The sequence below is a fragment of the Physella acuta genome, unplaced genomic scaffold (assembly GCF_028476545.2).
Source record: "Physella acuta isolate Inbredline_101_S28 unplaced genomic scaffold, ASM2847654v3 ptg000476l, whole genome shotgun sequence".
In the NCBI taxonomy this organism is placed as follows: domain Eukaryota; kingdom Metazoa; phylum Mollusca; class Gastropoda; family Physidae; genus Physella; species Physella acuta.
In genome coordinates, this window is record NW_026731995.1 from 346,631 (window position 1) to 365,520 (window position 18,890).

The 18,890-nt window shown below is 37.3% G+C and overlaps 1 protein-coding gene across 1 annotated transcript in view; it reads left to right on the top strand.

Annotated features, from left to right (window-relative positions):
• Positions 1-18,108, top strand: part of LOC131944008 (tyrosine-protein phosphatase non-receptor type 11) — a 34,820-nt gene extending 16,712 nt beyond the window's left edge. The window contains exons 5-15 of the mRNA XM_059304446.1: positions 1,765-1,881; positions 2,091-2,216; positions 5,496-5,595; positions 9,249-9,328; positions 11,209-11,358; positions 12,325-12,513; positions 12,652-12,809; positions 14,333-14,400; positions 15,692-15,843; positions 17,009-17,136; positions 17,551-18,108. Of these exons, the coding sequence (XP_059160429.1) occupies positions 1,765-1,881; positions 2,091-2,216; positions 5,496-5,595; positions 9,249-9,328; positions 11,209-11,358; positions 12,325-12,513; positions 12,652-12,809; positions 14,333-14,400; positions 15,692-15,843; positions 17,009-17,136; positions 17,551-17,575 (1,293 nt within the window). The 3' untranslated portion in view covers positions 17,576-18,108. The remainder of the gene's footprint in view (positions 1-1,764; positions 1,882-2,090; positions 2,217-5,495; positions 5,596-9,248; positions 9,329-11,208; positions 11,359-12,324; positions 12,514-12,651; positions 12,810-14,332; positions 14,401-15,691; positions 15,844-17,008; positions 17,137-17,550) is intronic.
• The last annotated feature ends 782 nt before the right edge of the window (positions 18,109-18,890 follow it).

The window sequence follows — 18,890 nt, forward strand, 5'->3', positions numbered from 1 at the left end:
CCCTTTAGTTACAATATGTAGCACCATCATACACAACTTCATAAGACCTTCATCCAGCCTTTTAGTTACAATATGTAGCACCATCATACACAACTTCATAAGACCTTCATCCAGCCCTTTAGTTACAATATGTAGCACCATCAAACACAACTTCATAAAACCTTCACCCAGCCCTTTAGTTACAATATGTAGCACCATCATACACAACTTCATAAGACCTTCATCCAACCCTTTAGTTACAATATGTAGCACCATCATACACAACTTCATAAGACCTTCATCCAGCCCTTTCATTACAATATGTAGCACCATCATACACAACTTCATAAGACCTTCATCCAGCCCTTTAGTTACAATATGTAGCACCATTAGACACAACTTCATAAGACCTTCATCCAGCCCTTTACTTACAATATGTAGCACCATTAGACACAACTTCATAAGACCTTCATCCAGCCCTTTAGTTACAATATGTAGCACCATCATACACAACTTCATAAGACCTTCATCCAGCCCTTTAGTTACAATATGTAGCACCATTAGACACAACTTCATAAGACCTTCATCCAGCCCTTTAGTTACAATATGTAGCACCATCATACACATGTTCATAAGACCTTCATCCAGCCCTTTAGTTACAATATGTAGCACCATCATACACAACTTCATAAGACCTTCATCCAGCCCTTTACTTACAATATGTAGCACCATCATACACATGTTCATAAGACCTTCATCCAGCCCTTTAGTTACAATATGTAGCACCATCATACACAACTTCATAAGACCTTCATCCAGCCCTTTAGTTACAATATGTAGCACCATCATACACAACTTCATAAGACCTTCATCTAGCCCTTTAGTTACAATATGTAGCACCATCATACACATGTTCATAAGACCTTCATCCAGCCCTTTACTTACAATATGTAGCACCATCATACACAACTTCATAAGACCTTCATCCAGCCCTTTAGTTCAACAGGTTCCCCCCATTCTACACCCAAACACAACATGACAAAGACTGATCTAAACTTCCCCCCATTCTACACCCTAACACAATATGACAAAGACTGATCTAAACTTCCCCCCATTCTACACCCTAACACAATATGACAAAGACTGATCTAAACTTCCCCCCATTCTACACCCTAACACAATATGATAAAGACTGATCTAAACTTCCCCCCATTCTACACCCTAGCACAATATGATAAAGACTGATCTAAACTTCCCCCCATTCTACACCCTAACACAATATGACAAAGACTGATCTAAACTTCCCCCCATTCTACACCCTAACACAATATGACAAAGACTGATCTAAACTTCCCCCCATTCTACACCCTAACACAACATGACAAAGACTGATCTAAACTTCCCCCCATTCTACACCCTAGCACAACATGATAAAGACTGATCTAAACTTCCCCCCTACCCTTGCAATACCTACGTTCCACTAACTTGAACCGGGATTTGAACTCGAAACTATCGGGTTAGCTCCACCGCTAGGCCTCGCGGTCCCATAGATCTTTTTATAGCCTGCTTAAATGTTTATTAAGAAATTGTATTTTTATTGCATGTTCCCTAATAGTTAAGTAAATAAAAATATTTGCACAATAGGTGTGCACTATTTAAAATATTTGCACAATAGGTGTGCACTATTTAAAATATTTGCACAATAGGTGTGCACTATTTAAAATATTTGTATTTGGTTCTAGAAGGTGCTTATTAAAGTTGAAACCTGTTTTGGTCCACCTACAGGGCAGCAAGTATGATGTTGGAGGTGGGGAGATGTTTGATTCTCTGACAGAGCTGGTAGAACATTATAAGAAAAGTCCAATGGTGGAAACATCTGGCACTGTTGTTTACATTAAACATGTAATGTATCATTAACACTTTCACAATCTAACTTTTACCATTTACCTTAATGTTTTAGATGTCAGTGTACTTTCTTTCCAAATTTTTCACAAAGTTTTAGATTTCATGTATTTTTCCCAATTAGGATTTCATCATACCTCTTCCAAAATGTTTTAGTTGCAATAATTTATTTCCGAATGTTATTTACAAGTGCAAATGTATTTTTCTAGCCTCTCTACAACAGTCGGGTTATGGCTTCATCCTTAGAGAACAGAATCAAACAGTTACAGACGGAAGATGAAGACAGCCACAAATCCCATAATGCATTTCATGAAGGTTTTTGGGGAGAATTTCATGTATGTCCACTTTGTTTTTCTAGCACAAGCTCTAAAGAGCTAAATGCATTATTAAAATGTCTGTGTTTAATCTATGTGTGTGAAAAACAATGTATATCTGTTTGTCTGTCTTTATGCATTAATACTTTTTTCATCTGATAGTCATTAAATTTTGGGAAGTTGTTTAACTTTGGGAAGTTGTTAAACTTTGGGAAGTTGTTTAACTTTGGGAAGTTGTTTAACTTTGGGAAGTTGTTTAACTTTGGGAAGTTGTTTAACTTTGTGAAGTTGTTTAACTTTGGGAAGTTGTTTAACTTTGGGAAGTTGTTTAACTTTGGGAAGTTGTTTAACTTTGGGAAGTTGTTAAACTTTGGGAAGTTGTTTAACTTTGGGAAGTTTTTTAGAATGCACCTGGGGATGTTTCTGTGAAATACTTTTGATTGGCAGGGTGGCACCCCAGCAAGGCATGATTTGACTCTCCTCTATATACTGTATGTAAAAATAAAAGTTGATTGCGGTTTGACACTGTTCATCTGATCAGCAAGAAACTTTAAGGAGTTGATTAAAACACCCCAGGGGAGGTTTCTGCAGAAAATTTTTTTTTTTATTTCGCAAGGGCGGCACCCTGTGAGGATGCAATTTTGCTCTGTATGGTGCCATAAAACTTTGGGGAGTTGATGAAAATGCTCCTGGAAAGGTTTCTGCAGAAAAAATATATTTCAATTCTCCACCCCTGCGCCTTGGCAGGGTGCAATTTGGCGCTAAGTTCATTTTAAACAGTTAGATAAACTATGGATAAGATGGGCTTTATAGTTGTTCACTAAATTTAATCAGGCGCGTCTGCCAATGACCCAGTAGGGTGCGGTTTGGTGCCCAGGGCTATCCCTTGAACGCTATGGTGCCTACGTTAGTTTTAAGGAGCACCCTACAATATTGACACGGTGGCACAAACATTTGATGATTAAACCAAGCCAAGGGCCATACAATTTAATAACTCAGTTTTAGAAAACAAGCTCACATGTCTAAAAAATATGGGATTGGTAACGCATTGATGAAACCCTCCTAATATATTTCATCAGACTTTAACCCTGCGGGGAAGGAGCACGCTAGTTGTTAATATAAGGAGATAGTCAGCTAAATTAGTTGTTAATATAAGGAGATAGTCAGCTAAATTAGTTGTTAATATAAGGAGATAGTCAGCTAAATTAGTTGTTAATATAAGGAGATAGTCAGCTAAATTAGTTGTTAATATAAGGAGATAGTCAGCTAAATTAGTTGTTAATATAAGGAGATAGTCAGCTAAATTAGTTGTTAATATAAGGAGATAGTCAGCTAAATTAGTTGTTAATATAAGGAGATAGTCAGCTAAATTAGTTGTTAATATAAGGAGATAGTCAGCTAAATTAGTTGTTAATATAAGGAGATAGTCAGCTAAATTAGTTGTTAATATAAGGAGATAGTCAGCTAAATTAGTTGTTAATATAAGGAGATAGTCAGCTAAATTAGTTGTTAATATAAGGAGATGGTCAGCTAAATTAGTTGTTAATATAAGGAGATAGTCAGCTAAATTAGTTGTTAATATAAGGAGATAGTCAGCTAAATTAGAGCACATGGGGGTTGTCACATTAGGAGTGAAAATAAGGGGACATCCACGTGGAGACATGTTTCCTCTAGCTTGTTTCATTATACAATCAACCAGTCATCTAAGTCAACCCATTTCGTATTCCAATGTGCACAATAAATGTTTCTGATACTTTGCTATTATGTATCACTTCTTATATTACTCTGCTAGCCAGCCAGGCCAGGCCCTGCACTTGTGTGTTTATTAAGCAGCATATACTCGGCATTGCCCAGCTTTAGGAAATATATTACCTTTCGAATTAACCCTAACCACAACCAAAAGACAAACACAAACAAAAATGCAAGCACTAACGCAATTAAAAAAGCACAAAAAATGTAAACACTGACGCAATTACAAAAGCAAACAAAAATGTAAACACTGACGCAATTACAAAAGCAAACAAAAATGTAAACACTGACGCAATTAAAAAAGCAAACAAAAATATAAACACTGACGCAATTACAAAAGCAAACAAAAACGGAAACAATAACGCAGAACATAAACATAATGCTCACAGCATAGCCCTGGGCGCAAAAAACACATCCTGCTGATTTCGCCGGCAGAACCACCTGATTCAACACCTGATTCAACACCTGATTCAACTTAGTAAAGGACTAAATACCCCAAGCTTGTCTACAAACGGGAAGATAGAAGTAAACATAGTGGACATTTAGTAGCGGCTTCTAAACTGTTAATTATTACAAATAATAATTGGTATAACAGTACTGAAGGCAGTATTTAAAATATCTGTGTTGCACCTACCACATTGCACTTTATCAATCCATGCTAATTATGTAAATTTTTTTTTCCAACACCAAAACAAACTAAAAAAAAGTGTTTTTTCACCTGATGTAATTTTTTCAAAGGGAAGTAATTGTGTTTTTTTATGATCTATCAAGGAAAGTAATCTATATTCTACTAAAACTCAAGTTTGTTTACATGTTTGTAAATTTATTTTTTTGTTTGTCTGTCTGTTTGGTTACATGAGAGAATCTGCACTAAGCGTAGAGCTGTAAAATATGTATTTAGGTAGAGAATTATGTTCTTTCTTCTAACTGTTAATCACAAATTCATTTAAAGACGCTAATTAATTTATTGATATATTCATTGGTAAAAATAACACTTTAATTATAAAAGTTCAGAACAAACACATAGTTTTCTCAAAAACTTAAAAACTTTCCCCGGCTTAGTGACGTCACTTGCTGTTAAGGACAAACCAAAAATAGTTTTACAGAAAAATATAGTGACGTTCCTTGAAACGTATAGGAATAAAACAAACTTTAAGGCTGAACCGAAAATAATTAGTTAAAAAGAAAAACATGCAACAATAAGTAATACACAATCAATAATTGAAACTCTTTATTAAACTAATTTAGTCCATAAATATCCCAGAACTTACAATTTGAGAATGTAAAAAATCTATCTAGATCTAAATTCTAGATCTAGAATATTTAGATCTACGGATAAACTAGACTTAAGCCAGCCATAGAATCTAGATCTAGCCTCTCTAGATCTAGAATCTATGCCAATAATGAGTTTCTATACTAAACTATTACAGGTCTAAATTATTTCTTAGAAATCTTTGTTTGTTTAGGTATGGAATTGGCTAATATTGACTAGCCCAAGATCCCAGTAAGATGCACTGCTTGTTTATGTTACATTGGTTGTTTTGTTTGCAGCAACTTCAACAATGTGAGTTCACTGGTTTTCGTTATTCAAGGGAGAAGGGAAGCAAACCAGAGAACAAGGCCAAGAATAGATATAAAAATATTTTACCATGTAAGTGCAGTCTCGTCACTCAACACACAGCTAGTATAGTGCAGTCTAGTCACTCAACACACAGCTAGTATAGTGCAGTCTAGTCACTCAACACACAGCTAGTATAGTGCAGTCTAGTCACTCAACACACAGCTAGTATAGTGCAGTCTAGTCACTCAACACACAACTAGTATAGTATAGTGCAGTCTAGTCACTCAACACAGCTAGTATAGTGCAGTCTAGTCACTCAACACACAGCTAGTATAGTGCAGTCTAGTCACTCAACACACAGCTAGTATAGTACAGTCTAGTCACTCAACACACAGCTAGTATAGTACAGTCTAGTCACTCAACACACAGCTAGTATAGTGCAGTCTAGTCACTTAACACACAGCTAGTATAGTGCAGTCTAGTCACTCAACACACAGCTAGTATAGTGCAGTCTAGTCACTCAACACACAGCTAGTATAGTGCAGTCTAGTCACTCAACACACAGCTAGTATAGTGCAGTCTAGTCACTCAACACACAGCTAGTATAGTGCAGTCTAGTCACTCAACACACAGCTAGTATAGTGAAGTCTAGTCACTCAACACACAGCTAGTATAGTGCAGTCTAGTCACTCAACACACAGCTAGTATAGTGCAGTCTAGTCACTCAACACACAGCTAGTATAGTGCAGTCTAGTCACTCAACACACAGCTAGTATAGTGCAGTCTAGTCACTCAACACACAGCTAGTATAGTGCAGTCTAGTCACTCAACACACAGCTAGTATAGTGCAGTCTAGTCACTCAACACACAGCTAGTATAGTGCAGTCTAGTCACTCAACACACAGCTAGTATAGTACAGTCTAGTCACTCAACACACAGCTAGTATAGTGCAGTCTAGTCACTCAACACACAGCTAGTATAGTGCAGTCTAGTCACTCAACACACAGCTAGTATAGTACAGTCTAGTCACTCAACACACAGCTAGTATAGTACAGTCTAGTCACTCAACACAGCTAGTATAGTACAGTCTAGTCACTCAACACACAGCTAGTATAGTGCAGTCTAGTCACTCAACACACAGCTAGTATAGTACAGTCTAGTCACTCAACACAGCTAGTATAGTACAGTCTAGTCACTCAACACACAGCTAGTATAGTGCAGTCTAGTCACTCAACACACAGCTAGTATAGTATAGTGCAGTCTAGTCACTCAACACACAGCTAGTATAGTGCAGTCTAGTCACTCAACACACAGCTAGTATAGTGCAGTCTAGTCACTCAACACACAGCTAGTATAGTGCAGTCTAGTCACTCAACACACAGCTAGTATAGTGCAGTCTAGTCACTCAACACACAGCTAGTATAGTGCAGTCTAGTCACTCAACACACAGCTAGTATAGTACAGTCTAGTCACTCAACACACAGCTAGTATAGTGCAGTCTAGTCACTCAACACACAGCTAGTATAGTGCAGTCTAGTCACTCAACACACAGCTAGTATAGTACAGTCTAGTCACTCAACACACAGCTAGTATAGTACAGTCTAGTCACTCAACACACAGCTAGTATAGTACAGTCTAGTCACTCAACACACAGCTAGTATAGTGCAGTCTAGTCACTCAACACACAGCTAGTATAGTACAGTCTAGTCACTCAACACAGCTAGTATAGTACAGTCTAGTCACTCAACACACAGCTAGTATAGTGCAGTCTAGTCACTCAACACACAGCTAGTATAGTATAGTGCAGTCTAGTCACTCAACACACAGCTAGTATAGTGCAGTCTAGTCACTCAACACACAGCTAGTATAGTGCAGTCTAGTCACTCAACACACAACTAGTATAGTATAGTGCAGTCTAGTCACTCAACACAGCTAGTATAGTGCAGTCTAGTCACTCAACACACAGCTAGTATAGTGCAGTCTAGTCACTCAACACACAGCTAGTATAGTACAGTCTAGTCACTCAACACACAGCTAGTATAGTACAGTCTAGTCACTCAACACACAGCTAGTATAGTGCAGTCTAGTCACTTAACACACAGCTAGTATAGTGCAGTCTAGTCACTCAACACACAGCTAGTATAGTACAGTCTAGTCACTCAACACACAGCTAGTATAGTGCAGTCTAGTCACTCAACACACAGCTAGTATAGTGCAGTCTAGTCACTCAACACACAGCTAGTATAGTACAGTCTAGTCACTCAACACACAGCTAGTATAGTACAGTCTAGTCACTCAACACAGCTAGTATAGTACAGTCTAGTCACTCAACACACAGCTAGTATAGTGCAGTCTAGTCACTCAACACACAGCTAGTATAGTACAGTCTAGTCACTCAACACAGCTAGTATAGTACAGTCTAGTCACTCAACACACAGCTAGTATAGTGCAGTCTAGTCACTCAACACACAGCTAGTATAGTATAGTGCAGTCTAGTCACTCAACACACAGCTAGTATAGTGCAGTCTAGTCACTCAACACACAGCTAGTATAGTGCAGTCTAGTCACTCAACACACAACTAGTATAGTATAGTGCAGTCTAGTCACTCAACACAGCTAGTATAGTGCAGTCTAGTCACTCAACACACAGCTAGTATAGTGCAGTCTAGTCACTCAACACACAGCTAGTATAGTACAGTCTAGTCACTCAACACACAGCTAGTATAGTACAGTCTAGTCACTCAACACACAGCTAGTATAGTGCAGTCTAGTCACTTAACACACAGCTAGTATAGTGCAGTCTAGTCACTCAACACACAGCTAGTATAGTGCAGTCTAGTCACTCAACACACAGCTAGTATAGTGCAGTCTAGTCACTCAACACACAGCTAGTATAGTGCAGTCTAGTCACTCAACACACAGCTAGTATAGTGCAGTCTAGTCACTCAACACACAGCTAGTATAGAGAAGTCTAGTCACTCAACACACAGCTAGTATAGTGCAGTCTAGTCACTCAACACACAGCTAGTATAGTGCAGTCTAGTCACTCAACACACAGCTAGTATAGTGCAGTCTAGTCACTCAACACACAGCTAGTATAGTGCAGTCTAGTCACTCAACACACAGCTAGTATAGTGCAGTCTAGTCACTCAACACACAGCTAGTATAGTGCAGTCTAGTCACTCAACACACAGCTAGTATAGTGCAGTCTAGTCACTCAACACACAGCTAGTATAGTGCAGTCTAGTCACTCAACACACAGCTAGTATAGTGCAGTCTAGTCACTTAACACACAGCTAGTATAGTGCAGTCTAGTCACTCAACACACAGCTAGTATAGTATAGTGCAGTCTAGTACCTTAACACACAGCTAGTATAGTGCAGTCTAGTCACTCAACACACAGCTAGTATAGTACAGTCTAGTCACTCAACACACAGCTAGTATAGTGCAGTCTAGTCACTCAACACACAGCTAGTATAGTGCAGTCTAGTCACTCAACACACAGCTAGTATAGTGAAGTCTAGTCACTCAACACACAGCTAGTATAGTACAGTCTAGTCACTCAACACACAGCTAGTATAGTACAGTCTAGTCACTCAACACAACTAGTATAGTGCAGTCTAGTCACTCAACACACAGCTAGTATAGTGTGTTTTAGAAACTTTTAATTTCATTCAATGTGACTATTACACAAGTGGTTTTAGCAATGTATTTTATAAGCTTGAAACTTTTCTTTCTATCAGATGATTACACAAGAGTGGTTTTAGCAGACGGTAATGAAGAATTAGGAACAGATTACATCAATGCCAATCATATTACTTGGGTGAGTACCTTAATCTTATATGTATAGCCATTCTGATCTCCTTTCAAGTCTTGTTTCTTTAAGTTGAGCAGGGCTAGAGGTTAGAGCAGGGTCAGAGGTTAGAGCAGGGCTAGAGGTTAGAGCAGGGCCAGAGGTTAGAGCAGGGCTAGAGGTTAGAGCAGGGTCAGAGGTTAGAGCAGGGTCAGAGCAGGGCTAGAGGTTAGAGCAGGGCCAGAGGTTAGAGCAGGGCCAGAGGTTAGAGCAGGGTCAGAGGTGAGAGCAGGGTCAGAGGTGAGAGCAGGGTCAGAGGTTAGAGCAGGGCCAGAGGTTAGAGCAGGGCTAGAGGTTAGAGCAGGGTTAGAGTTAGAGCAGGGCTAGAGGTTAGAGCAGGGCTAGAGGTTAGGGTTAGAGCAGGGTTAGAGCAGGGCTAGAGGTTAGAGCAGGGTTAGAGCAGGGCTAGAGGTTAGAGCAGGGCTAGAGGTTAGAGCAGGGTTAGAGCAGGGCTAGAGGTTAGAGCAGGGCTAGAGGTTAGAGCAGGGTTAGAGCAGGGCTAGAGGTTAGAGCAGGGCTAGAGGTTAGAGCAGGGCTAGAGGTTAGAGCAGGGCTAGAGGTTAGAGCAGGGCCAGAGGTTAGAGCAGGGCTAGAGGTTAGAGCAGGGCTAGAGGTTAGAGCAGGGTTAGAGCAGGGCTAGAGGTTAGAGCAGGGTTAGAGCAGGGCTAGAGGTTAGAGCAGGGCTAGAGGTTAGAGCAGGGCTAGAGGTTAGAGCAGGGTTAGAGCAGGGCCAGAGGTTAGAGCAGGGCTAGAGGTTAGAGTTAGAGCAGGGCTGGAGGTTAGAGCAGGGTCAGAGGTTAGAGCAGGGCTAGAGGTTAGAGCAGGGCCAGAGGTTAGAGTTAGAGCAGGGCTAGAGGTTAGAGCAGGGCCAGAGGTTAGAGTTAGAGCAGGGCTAGAGGTTAGAGCAGGGCTAGAGGTTAGAGTTAGAGCAGGGCCAGAGGTTAGAGCAGGGCTAGAGGTTAGAGCAGGGCCAGAGGTTAGAGCAGGGCTAGAGGTTAGAGCAGGGCTAGAGGTTAGAGCAGGGTCAGAGGTTAGAGCAGGGCCAGAGGTTAGAGCAGGGCCAGAGGTTAGAGCAGGGCCAGAGGTTAGAGCAGAGGTTAGAGCAGGGCCAGAGGTTAGAGTTAGAGCAGGGCTAGAGGTTAGAGCAGGGCTAGAGGTTAGAGCAGGGCTAGAGGTTAGAGCAGGGCTAGAGGTTAGAGCAGGGCCAGAGGTTAGAGCAGGGCTAAAGGTTAGAGCAGGGCTAGAGGTTAGAGCAGGGCTAGAGGTTAGAGTTAGAGCAGGGCCAGAGGTTAGAGCAGGGCCAGAGGTTAGAGCAGGGCTAGAGGTTAGAGCAGGGCCAGAGGTTAGAGCAGGGCTAGAGGTTAGAGCAGGGCTAGAGGTTAGAGCAGGGCCAGAGGAGAGAAAACATTCAACTCTTCACTAACTTATCTGCAACAAAAGTAGGCCTACACACTGTAAAGACATGTAGGATGTAAGGAATGTAGGATGTAATAAATAAAGACATCTGGAAAAAAAAGTTTGACCCCCATTTATTGTCATAAGTTCTCATTATTTATTATCCTAAGATCACCATTATTTATTATCCTAAGATCGCCAGTATTTATTATCCTAAGATCAAGATGTTGTTCTCTCATCTCACTATCTATTATCCTAAGATCAAGATGTTGTTCTCTCATCTCACTATCTATTATCCTAAGATCAAAATGTTGTTCTCTCATCTCACTATCTATTATCCTAAGATCAAGATGTTGTTCTCTCATCTCACTATCTATTATCCTAAGATCAAGATGTTGTTCTCTCATCTCACTATCTATTATCCTAAGATCAAGATGTTGTTCTCTCACTATCAGACAGATGATGACCAGTTGATTGAGCCAAAAAGAAAATACATTGCAACCCAAGGACCATTAACAAGTACAATGTTAGACTTTTACAGAATGATATGGCAGGAAGGATCTAGGGTTATAATCAATTTAGCCAGGATCACGGAAAGAGGAAAGGTAACGTTTGTGTCACATGACGTTAGTCACTTGATTGTGTCACCTGGTGTCTGTGTCACCTGGTGTCTGTGTCACTTGATTGTGTCACATGACGTTAGTGTCTGTGTCACCTAGTGGTGTGTCACTTGGTGTCTGTGTCACTTGATTGTGTCACTAGGTGTCTGTGTCAACTATATATATATATATATATATATATATATATATATATGCTAATATATATATATATATGCTAATATATATATATATATATGCTAATATATATATATATATATATATATATATATATATATATATATATATATATATATATATATATATATATATATATATGTATGTATGTATGTATGTATATATATGTATATATATGTATATATATGTATATATATGTATATATATGTATATATATGTATATATATGTATATATATGTATATATATGTATATATGTATGTATTGTCTGTTAGATTTTGTAAAATATGCCATAATTATTGGTGTGCTTGGGTTGTTGGTATGTGTGTTGTTGGTATGTGTGTTGTTGGTATGTGTGTTGTTGGTATGTGTGTTGTTGGTATGTGTGTTGTTGGTATGTGTGTTGTTGGTATGTGTGTTGTTGGTATGTGTGTTGTTGGTATGTGTGTTGTTGGTATGTGTGTTGTTGGTATGTGTGTTGTTGGTATGTGTGTTGTTGATTTGTGTGTTGTTGGTATGTGTGTTGTTGGTATGTGTGTTGTTGGTATGTGTGTTGTTAATATGTGTTGTTGGTGCGCTTGTTTGTTGGTACATGTGTTGTTGGTGCACTTGTTTGTTGGTGCGCTTGTTTGTTGGTATGTGTGTGTTGGTGTGCTTGTTTGTAGGTAAGTGAGTTGTTGGTGCACTTGTTTGTTGGTACTTGTGTTGTTTGTATGTGTGTTGTTGGTACCATTAGATGTGCCTTTAAACCTAACGCAGTGTGATGACTTTGTGTACAGATCCAGATTAACATCTACTGGCCAACCCAGGAAGAAAACTATGAGAAACTTTTTGTCTTTGAGCATCCTGTTGAGAGCAGTAGTAAAAAATTTATTTGCCAGTACAGGGTCAAACTGTTAAATGAAACAGGTGACCAGACCTACATCAGGAGGGAGATGATGCTTAGTAAGGAGGATAAAGATGGAAAGGTCAGTTGCCTGATATTTTAGCTTACATGGAAACATCAGAAAAAAACAAAAAAATAAATGGTTGTTCTTTAATTTGCCAAATTGTTTTTAAGTTGATGTAAGAATTCTTTTTTTAGTTTTGAAACAATTTTTTTTTAGCCCATTGAGGAACCACGCAAAATCTACCAGTTTCATTATATGATTTGGCCTGATTACAATGTACCTGATGACCCCGGCTCCATGATTGATTTTCTAGAAAGAATCAACAACCTTTTGGACTCTCTCCCCAGTCCTGGTCCTGTAGTTGTACACTGTAGGTAAGGGCCATATTTTTCTATCAACTTGGCCAACACAATGGCTCAGTTATAATCTGGCTTAAGTTTTGCAAGTTTCAAATATTCTCATTAAAAAATATTCATAAAAATCATTTTAATAACAAGCTTTTATGTAATAATGAACTAAAAAGTAGAAAATAAATTATACACTACTATTTAAATTACTATAAAGAATAGCGTAGGTAACTTTATTATCTATTGGATACCCTTACTAATATTTAGGAAGAGACCCACACTTTTCTTTATAGTAATTTAAATAGTAGTGTATAATTTATTTTCTACTTTTTAGTTCATTATTACATAAAAGCATGTTATTAAAATGTTTTTTATGAATATTTTTTCAGTACTTTAAAATTTTTACTTTCTCGTATACAGAGTATAGAGGAAGTATTGTAACCGTGCACAAAAATAACATGAAATCTTGACAGTTATCACCGTTTGGCTTCTCAGTTCTTCATTGTATACAGAGTATAGGGGACTTATTTAAATCTGGCAAAAATTCTAAATCCAGATTTATCAAAATGTCAGCGTTTTACGCATAATCCAGTAGGAAAAACCAGGCTTTGCAATTCTGTCAGTGTGTGCATGTGGAATTTCATATATAAGTATTATATCAAAGTTGTAGTTCTGTATCAACTTTTCAGCGATTTCCGATAACTGGAAGTGGAACTTAGTCTACTTTTAGTTTTTCAAAAGCCTATAGCTTGAGTACTGTTTCAGATAGATGAACGAAATTTCTCATATAAGTAAACTATCTAATTGTCTGCCTTCTGTTAAATTTTGAGTAATTATTGTTGACCGGAAGTAGTAATTTACGCTATTTCCGAAGTCTCAAAAAACGCATATGAATTAATAAAGTACTAATATTCCGCACCATTACAGACCCATTGTTTGCCGATCACTTGGTGCGCAGTTCTTTTTTTTCTACATGATTGTATTGGATTTTCTTATATAATTAAAAATGGATTAAAATCATGTCAATTTCTCGAGTTGTCATCCCCCTTAGTGTTATATAATAATATTCGAGTTGCATGACTAAAAACCATCGCGCACCTAATGAACATGATGACACGTGTATAAGCATGTATAATAGTTCGGAATAGTTGGGTAAGACTGCTAATTTGGTCAAAATTTTAATTAATTCATAAAAATTAATTAGGCAACCAATTAAGTTAAATTTTATGCTATGTTGCATTGTCTTCATGTCTTGACCCACGTACCAACTATGAACCGAACCTGTCAGTTAGAAGTGCCCAAATTTTCGCTCGGGCGTTTCAATCTAGACAGACAGTGAGTTAAATAAAAGCTTGTAAAAAATAACGAGTAGTTTGCCAGGATTTTGTTGTATATAAAACATTTATGAGGGTGTGAATACCCAGTGGTGGTGGAGGGGGGGATAATGTCCTGCTCCCATATTTCAGTGGTGTAATTTTGACCTGTATAGTTTGGTGGTGTAATTTTGACCTGTATATATCGGTGGTGTAATTTTGACCTGTATATTTCAGTGCTGGTATTGGACGGACTGGAACCCTGATTGTTGCTGATATGATCATCACTCAAATCAAAAGTTATGGTAAGTTCTCAGTTCTTGTTTTTTTTATTAAAAAAATTTTACTTGCTCTATCCCTATCACCTTAAAATGCTACAAGTCATAATGATAGGTATCACTAATCTTATCTTTGCCAACCCATTAAACTTAGCCGTATGCCTCCTAGTTTATCCTTGCCAACCCATTAAACTTAACCTTATGCCTCCTAGTTTATCCTTGCCAACCCATTAAACTTAACCGAATGCCTCCTAGTTTATCCTTGCCAACCCATTAAACTTAACCTTATGCCTCCTAGTTTATCCTTGCCAACCCATTAAACTTAACCGAATGCCTCCTAGTTTATCCTTGCCAACCCATTAAACTTAACCGAATGCCTCCTAGTTTATCCTTGCCAACCCATTAAACTTAACCGAATGCCTCCTAGTTTATCCTTGCCAACCCATTAAACTTAACCTTATGCCTCCTACCTTTCGTTGCCAAAGGACTGTCTGCTTGTTCTCACACAAGACATCTCTATATACTAGATAAATTGTCCATTGAGGGCACTAGGTTGATAGTGTTGTCTTTTTCTATAAACCAAAAACACAATCACCACCTCAACCACAAATTTAACCGGAATGTGAAAAATGTAATTGAATTTTTATCCAGAATCAGCATTTTAACTGGATCAGGAATTTTATCTTGAAATAAAACACCTAATAACCCCAACCTTGATCCTGATACTTACGCCTACTATATTTTTTTACTTTTCAGGTATATGTTTAAGTATCTCTACATTCACTTCCAAAATCAGGGGGGGGGCTATGTATTTGTATTTTCTATCTGGGTCAGGGTGGAATAATATCCAGATTTGTTTATCCATGGATATTGAAAAAGTTTAAATCACATGTTCATGGTTTGTCACTCTCCTATTTAACCTTGATATTGAAAAAGTTTGGGGTCGGCGTGGTCGAGTCGGTAAAGCTCATGGTTGCTAAGCCGAAAAGTCTCGAGTTCGAACCCTCGGGCAGATGAGGCTCGTTAGCTGGGGACAGCCACTCTTCTAGGAGAGACAACTCCAAAATTAAACAACTGCTGCCTTGTAGTTTGTTCTTGGTTGGACAAAGGCTATGGAAGCAAAGTCAATGGCCTCAATGGCGCATAACCAGTTGACACGTACCGCTTAATTGTGTTGGAGGCGTGGTCGAGTCGAAATCTCGATCCCCTTCAACACTAATAATTAAGAAAGAAGAAGAAGAAAAAGTTTAAATCACATGTTCATGGTTTGTCACTATCCTATTTAACCTTGATATTGCCATGTCAATTTTCCATCTAGGCTTCGATTGTGATATTGATATCTTCAAAACCATTCTAATGGTCAGGGGTCAAAGGTCAGGGCTAGTTCAAACACAAAGTCAGTACCAGTTTGTTTATCTGGCAGTACAGAGATATATGGAGATAGAGAGACAACGCCAGCTTGCAGGACAGGTAAATAGAAAAAACTTTTAGTACAGGTAAATAGAAAAAAACTTTTAGTACAGGTAAATAGAAAAAACTTTTAGCCCAGGTAAATAGAAAAAACTTTTAGCACAGGTAAATAGAAAAATCTTTTAGTACAGGTAAATAGAAAAAACTTTTAGCCCAGGTAAATAGAAAAATCTTTTAGTACAGGTAAATAGAAAAAAACTTTTAGTACAGGTAAATAGAAAAAACTTTTAGCCCAGGTAAATAGAAAAAAACTTTTAGTACAGGTAAATAGAAAAAAACTTTTTGTACAGGTAAATAGAAAAATCTTTTAGTACAGGTAAATAGAAAAAACTTTTAGTACAGGTAAATAGAAAAAAACTTTTAGTACAGGTAAATAGAAAAATCTTTTAGTACAGGTAAATAGAAAAAAACTTTTAGTACAGGTTAATAGAAAAAAACTTTTAGTACAGGTAAATAGAAAAAACTTTTAGCCCAGGTAAATAGAAAAAAACTTTTTGTACAGGTAAATAGAAAAATCTTTTAGTACAGGTAAATAGAAAAAAACTTTTAGTACAGGTAAATAGAAAAAAACTTTTAGTACAGGTAAATAGAAAAAACTTTTTGCCCAGATAAATAGAAAAACTTTTAGCCCAGGTAAATAGAAAAAATTTAGCCCATGTAAATAGAAAAAATTTAGCCCATGTAAATAGAGAAACTTTTAGCCCATGTAGAAAGAAAAACTTTTAGCCCATGTAGAAAGAAAAACTTTTAGCTAAGGTAAATAGAAAAACTTTAGCCCATGTAAATAGAGAAACTTTTAGCCCATATAGAAAGAAAAACTTTTAGCCCAGGTAAATAGAAAAACTTTAGCCCATGTAAATAGAAAAACTTTTAGCCCATGTAGAAAGAAAAACTTTTAGCCCAGGTAAATAGAAAAAATTTAGCCCATGTAAATAGAAAAACTTTTAGCCCAGGTAAATAGAAAAACTTTTAGCCTAGGTAAATAGAAAAACTTTAGCCCATGTAAATAGAAAAACTTTTAGCCCAGGTAAATAGAGAGAAAATGTGTAGGCCAAATAAATATAGACATTTGAAGTTTACTTGAAGTGCAAGAAGAAAGAATGAAATATACAATCAAAGAAATAAGAAAATAAAGTTGAAATTTTAAAACTTTGCTTTTGAGCAGACTAATGCCGGCAGAGAGTACACAAACATCAAGTATGCTACGGGTGCACTTGAGGCTAACAGAGGCTTGGCACGCCCACCACCTGTACCTCCCCTCCCCCACCCTGGAATTAGGAAAAGAGAAGCCAGGTTAGTTATTGCAACCTACACCAGTTTGGTAAGGATTAGTTTGAAGTGTTTCCTTGTAATCATTCATGATGAGATTATGATTAGTTTTAAATATAATCTTGTATTTATTCATGATGAGGTTAGGATTAGTTTTAAATATAATCATGTATTTATTCATGATGAGATTAGGATTAGTTTTAAATATAATCTTGTAATTAATGTAATCATTCATGATGAGATTAGGATTAGTTTTAAATATAATCTTGTATTCATTCATGCATGATGAGGTTAGGATTAGTTTTAAATATAATCTTTTATTTATTAATGAAGAGATTAGGATTAGTTTTAAATATAATCTTGTATTCATTCATGATGAGGTTAGGATCAGTTTTAAATGTAATCTTGTAATGATTCATTCATGTTGTTTTCTTGTAGGCAACCTAATGATGATCCAACATAACCTGGACAGTTGAGCATAGAACAAGTCCTGATCAAATGGTTGACTGAGAGCACTCTGTTACTGGGAGTGGATGGATGAAATTTTGTTTGTGTATTCATGAATATTTGAAAATGTTGATGAGTATTATGTTGAGTGACATGTGTTGTGTCTCCCATCTGATACAGTATTTTAATTTTTTCTCTCAAGTTTTATTGATTGTTCTGCTAAACATTTGACATGTGGAAATCCACCAGTCCAGTCACAAGCAATATCCAGATTTGTAAAAGATGGGTTGCTGGATATTATCATCCGTCATGAGATATTATCATTTAACATATTTCCTGGACACTATCATCTAATACGATTTGCTGGATACTGTTATCCAACATGAGTTGCTGGATTTTTTTATTTATATATCTTGTTTAAGATTTTTTTGTAATAGTTTCTGGCTTAATTTGTATGTACTAAAGCATACAGCTAAGATTTGTTGACAATTGAGTTGACATGCATTAACCTGACCCCATTGAGTAATGATATTTATTCTGCTTGCTTGCCATATTTGTTTGAGTAATCCTTTTTATACAGACTTGAAAATCACTAACCCTAACCAACACATAAGACCAGCTAGTAACTAACCTTAATGACCAACATACCAAAATATAACTGACCATCACACACAAATACAGACTAAAATATAACTGACCATCACACCCACATACAGACCAAAATATAACTGACCATCACACACAAATACAGACTAAAATATAACTGACCATCACACACAAATACAGACCAAAATATAACTGACCATCACACACAAATACAGACCAAAATATAACTGACCATCACACCCAAATACAGACCAAAATATAACTGACCATCACACCCAAATACAGACTAAAATATAACTGACCATCACACCCAAATACAGACTAAAATATAACTGACCATCACACCCAAATACAGACTAAAATATAACTGACCATCACACACAAATACAGACCAAAATATAACTGACCATCACACACAAATACAGACCAAAATGTAACTGACCATCACACACAAATACAGACCAAAATATAACTGCATCACACCCAAATACAGACTAAAATATAACTGACCATCACACACAAATACAGACCAAAATATAACTGACCATCACACCCAAATACAGACCAAAATATAACTGACCATCACACCCAAATACAGACTAAAATATAACTGACCATCACACCCAAATACAGACCATCACACCCAAATACAGACCAAAATATAACTGACCATCACACCCAAATACAGACCATCACACCCAAATACAGACCAAAATATAACTGAC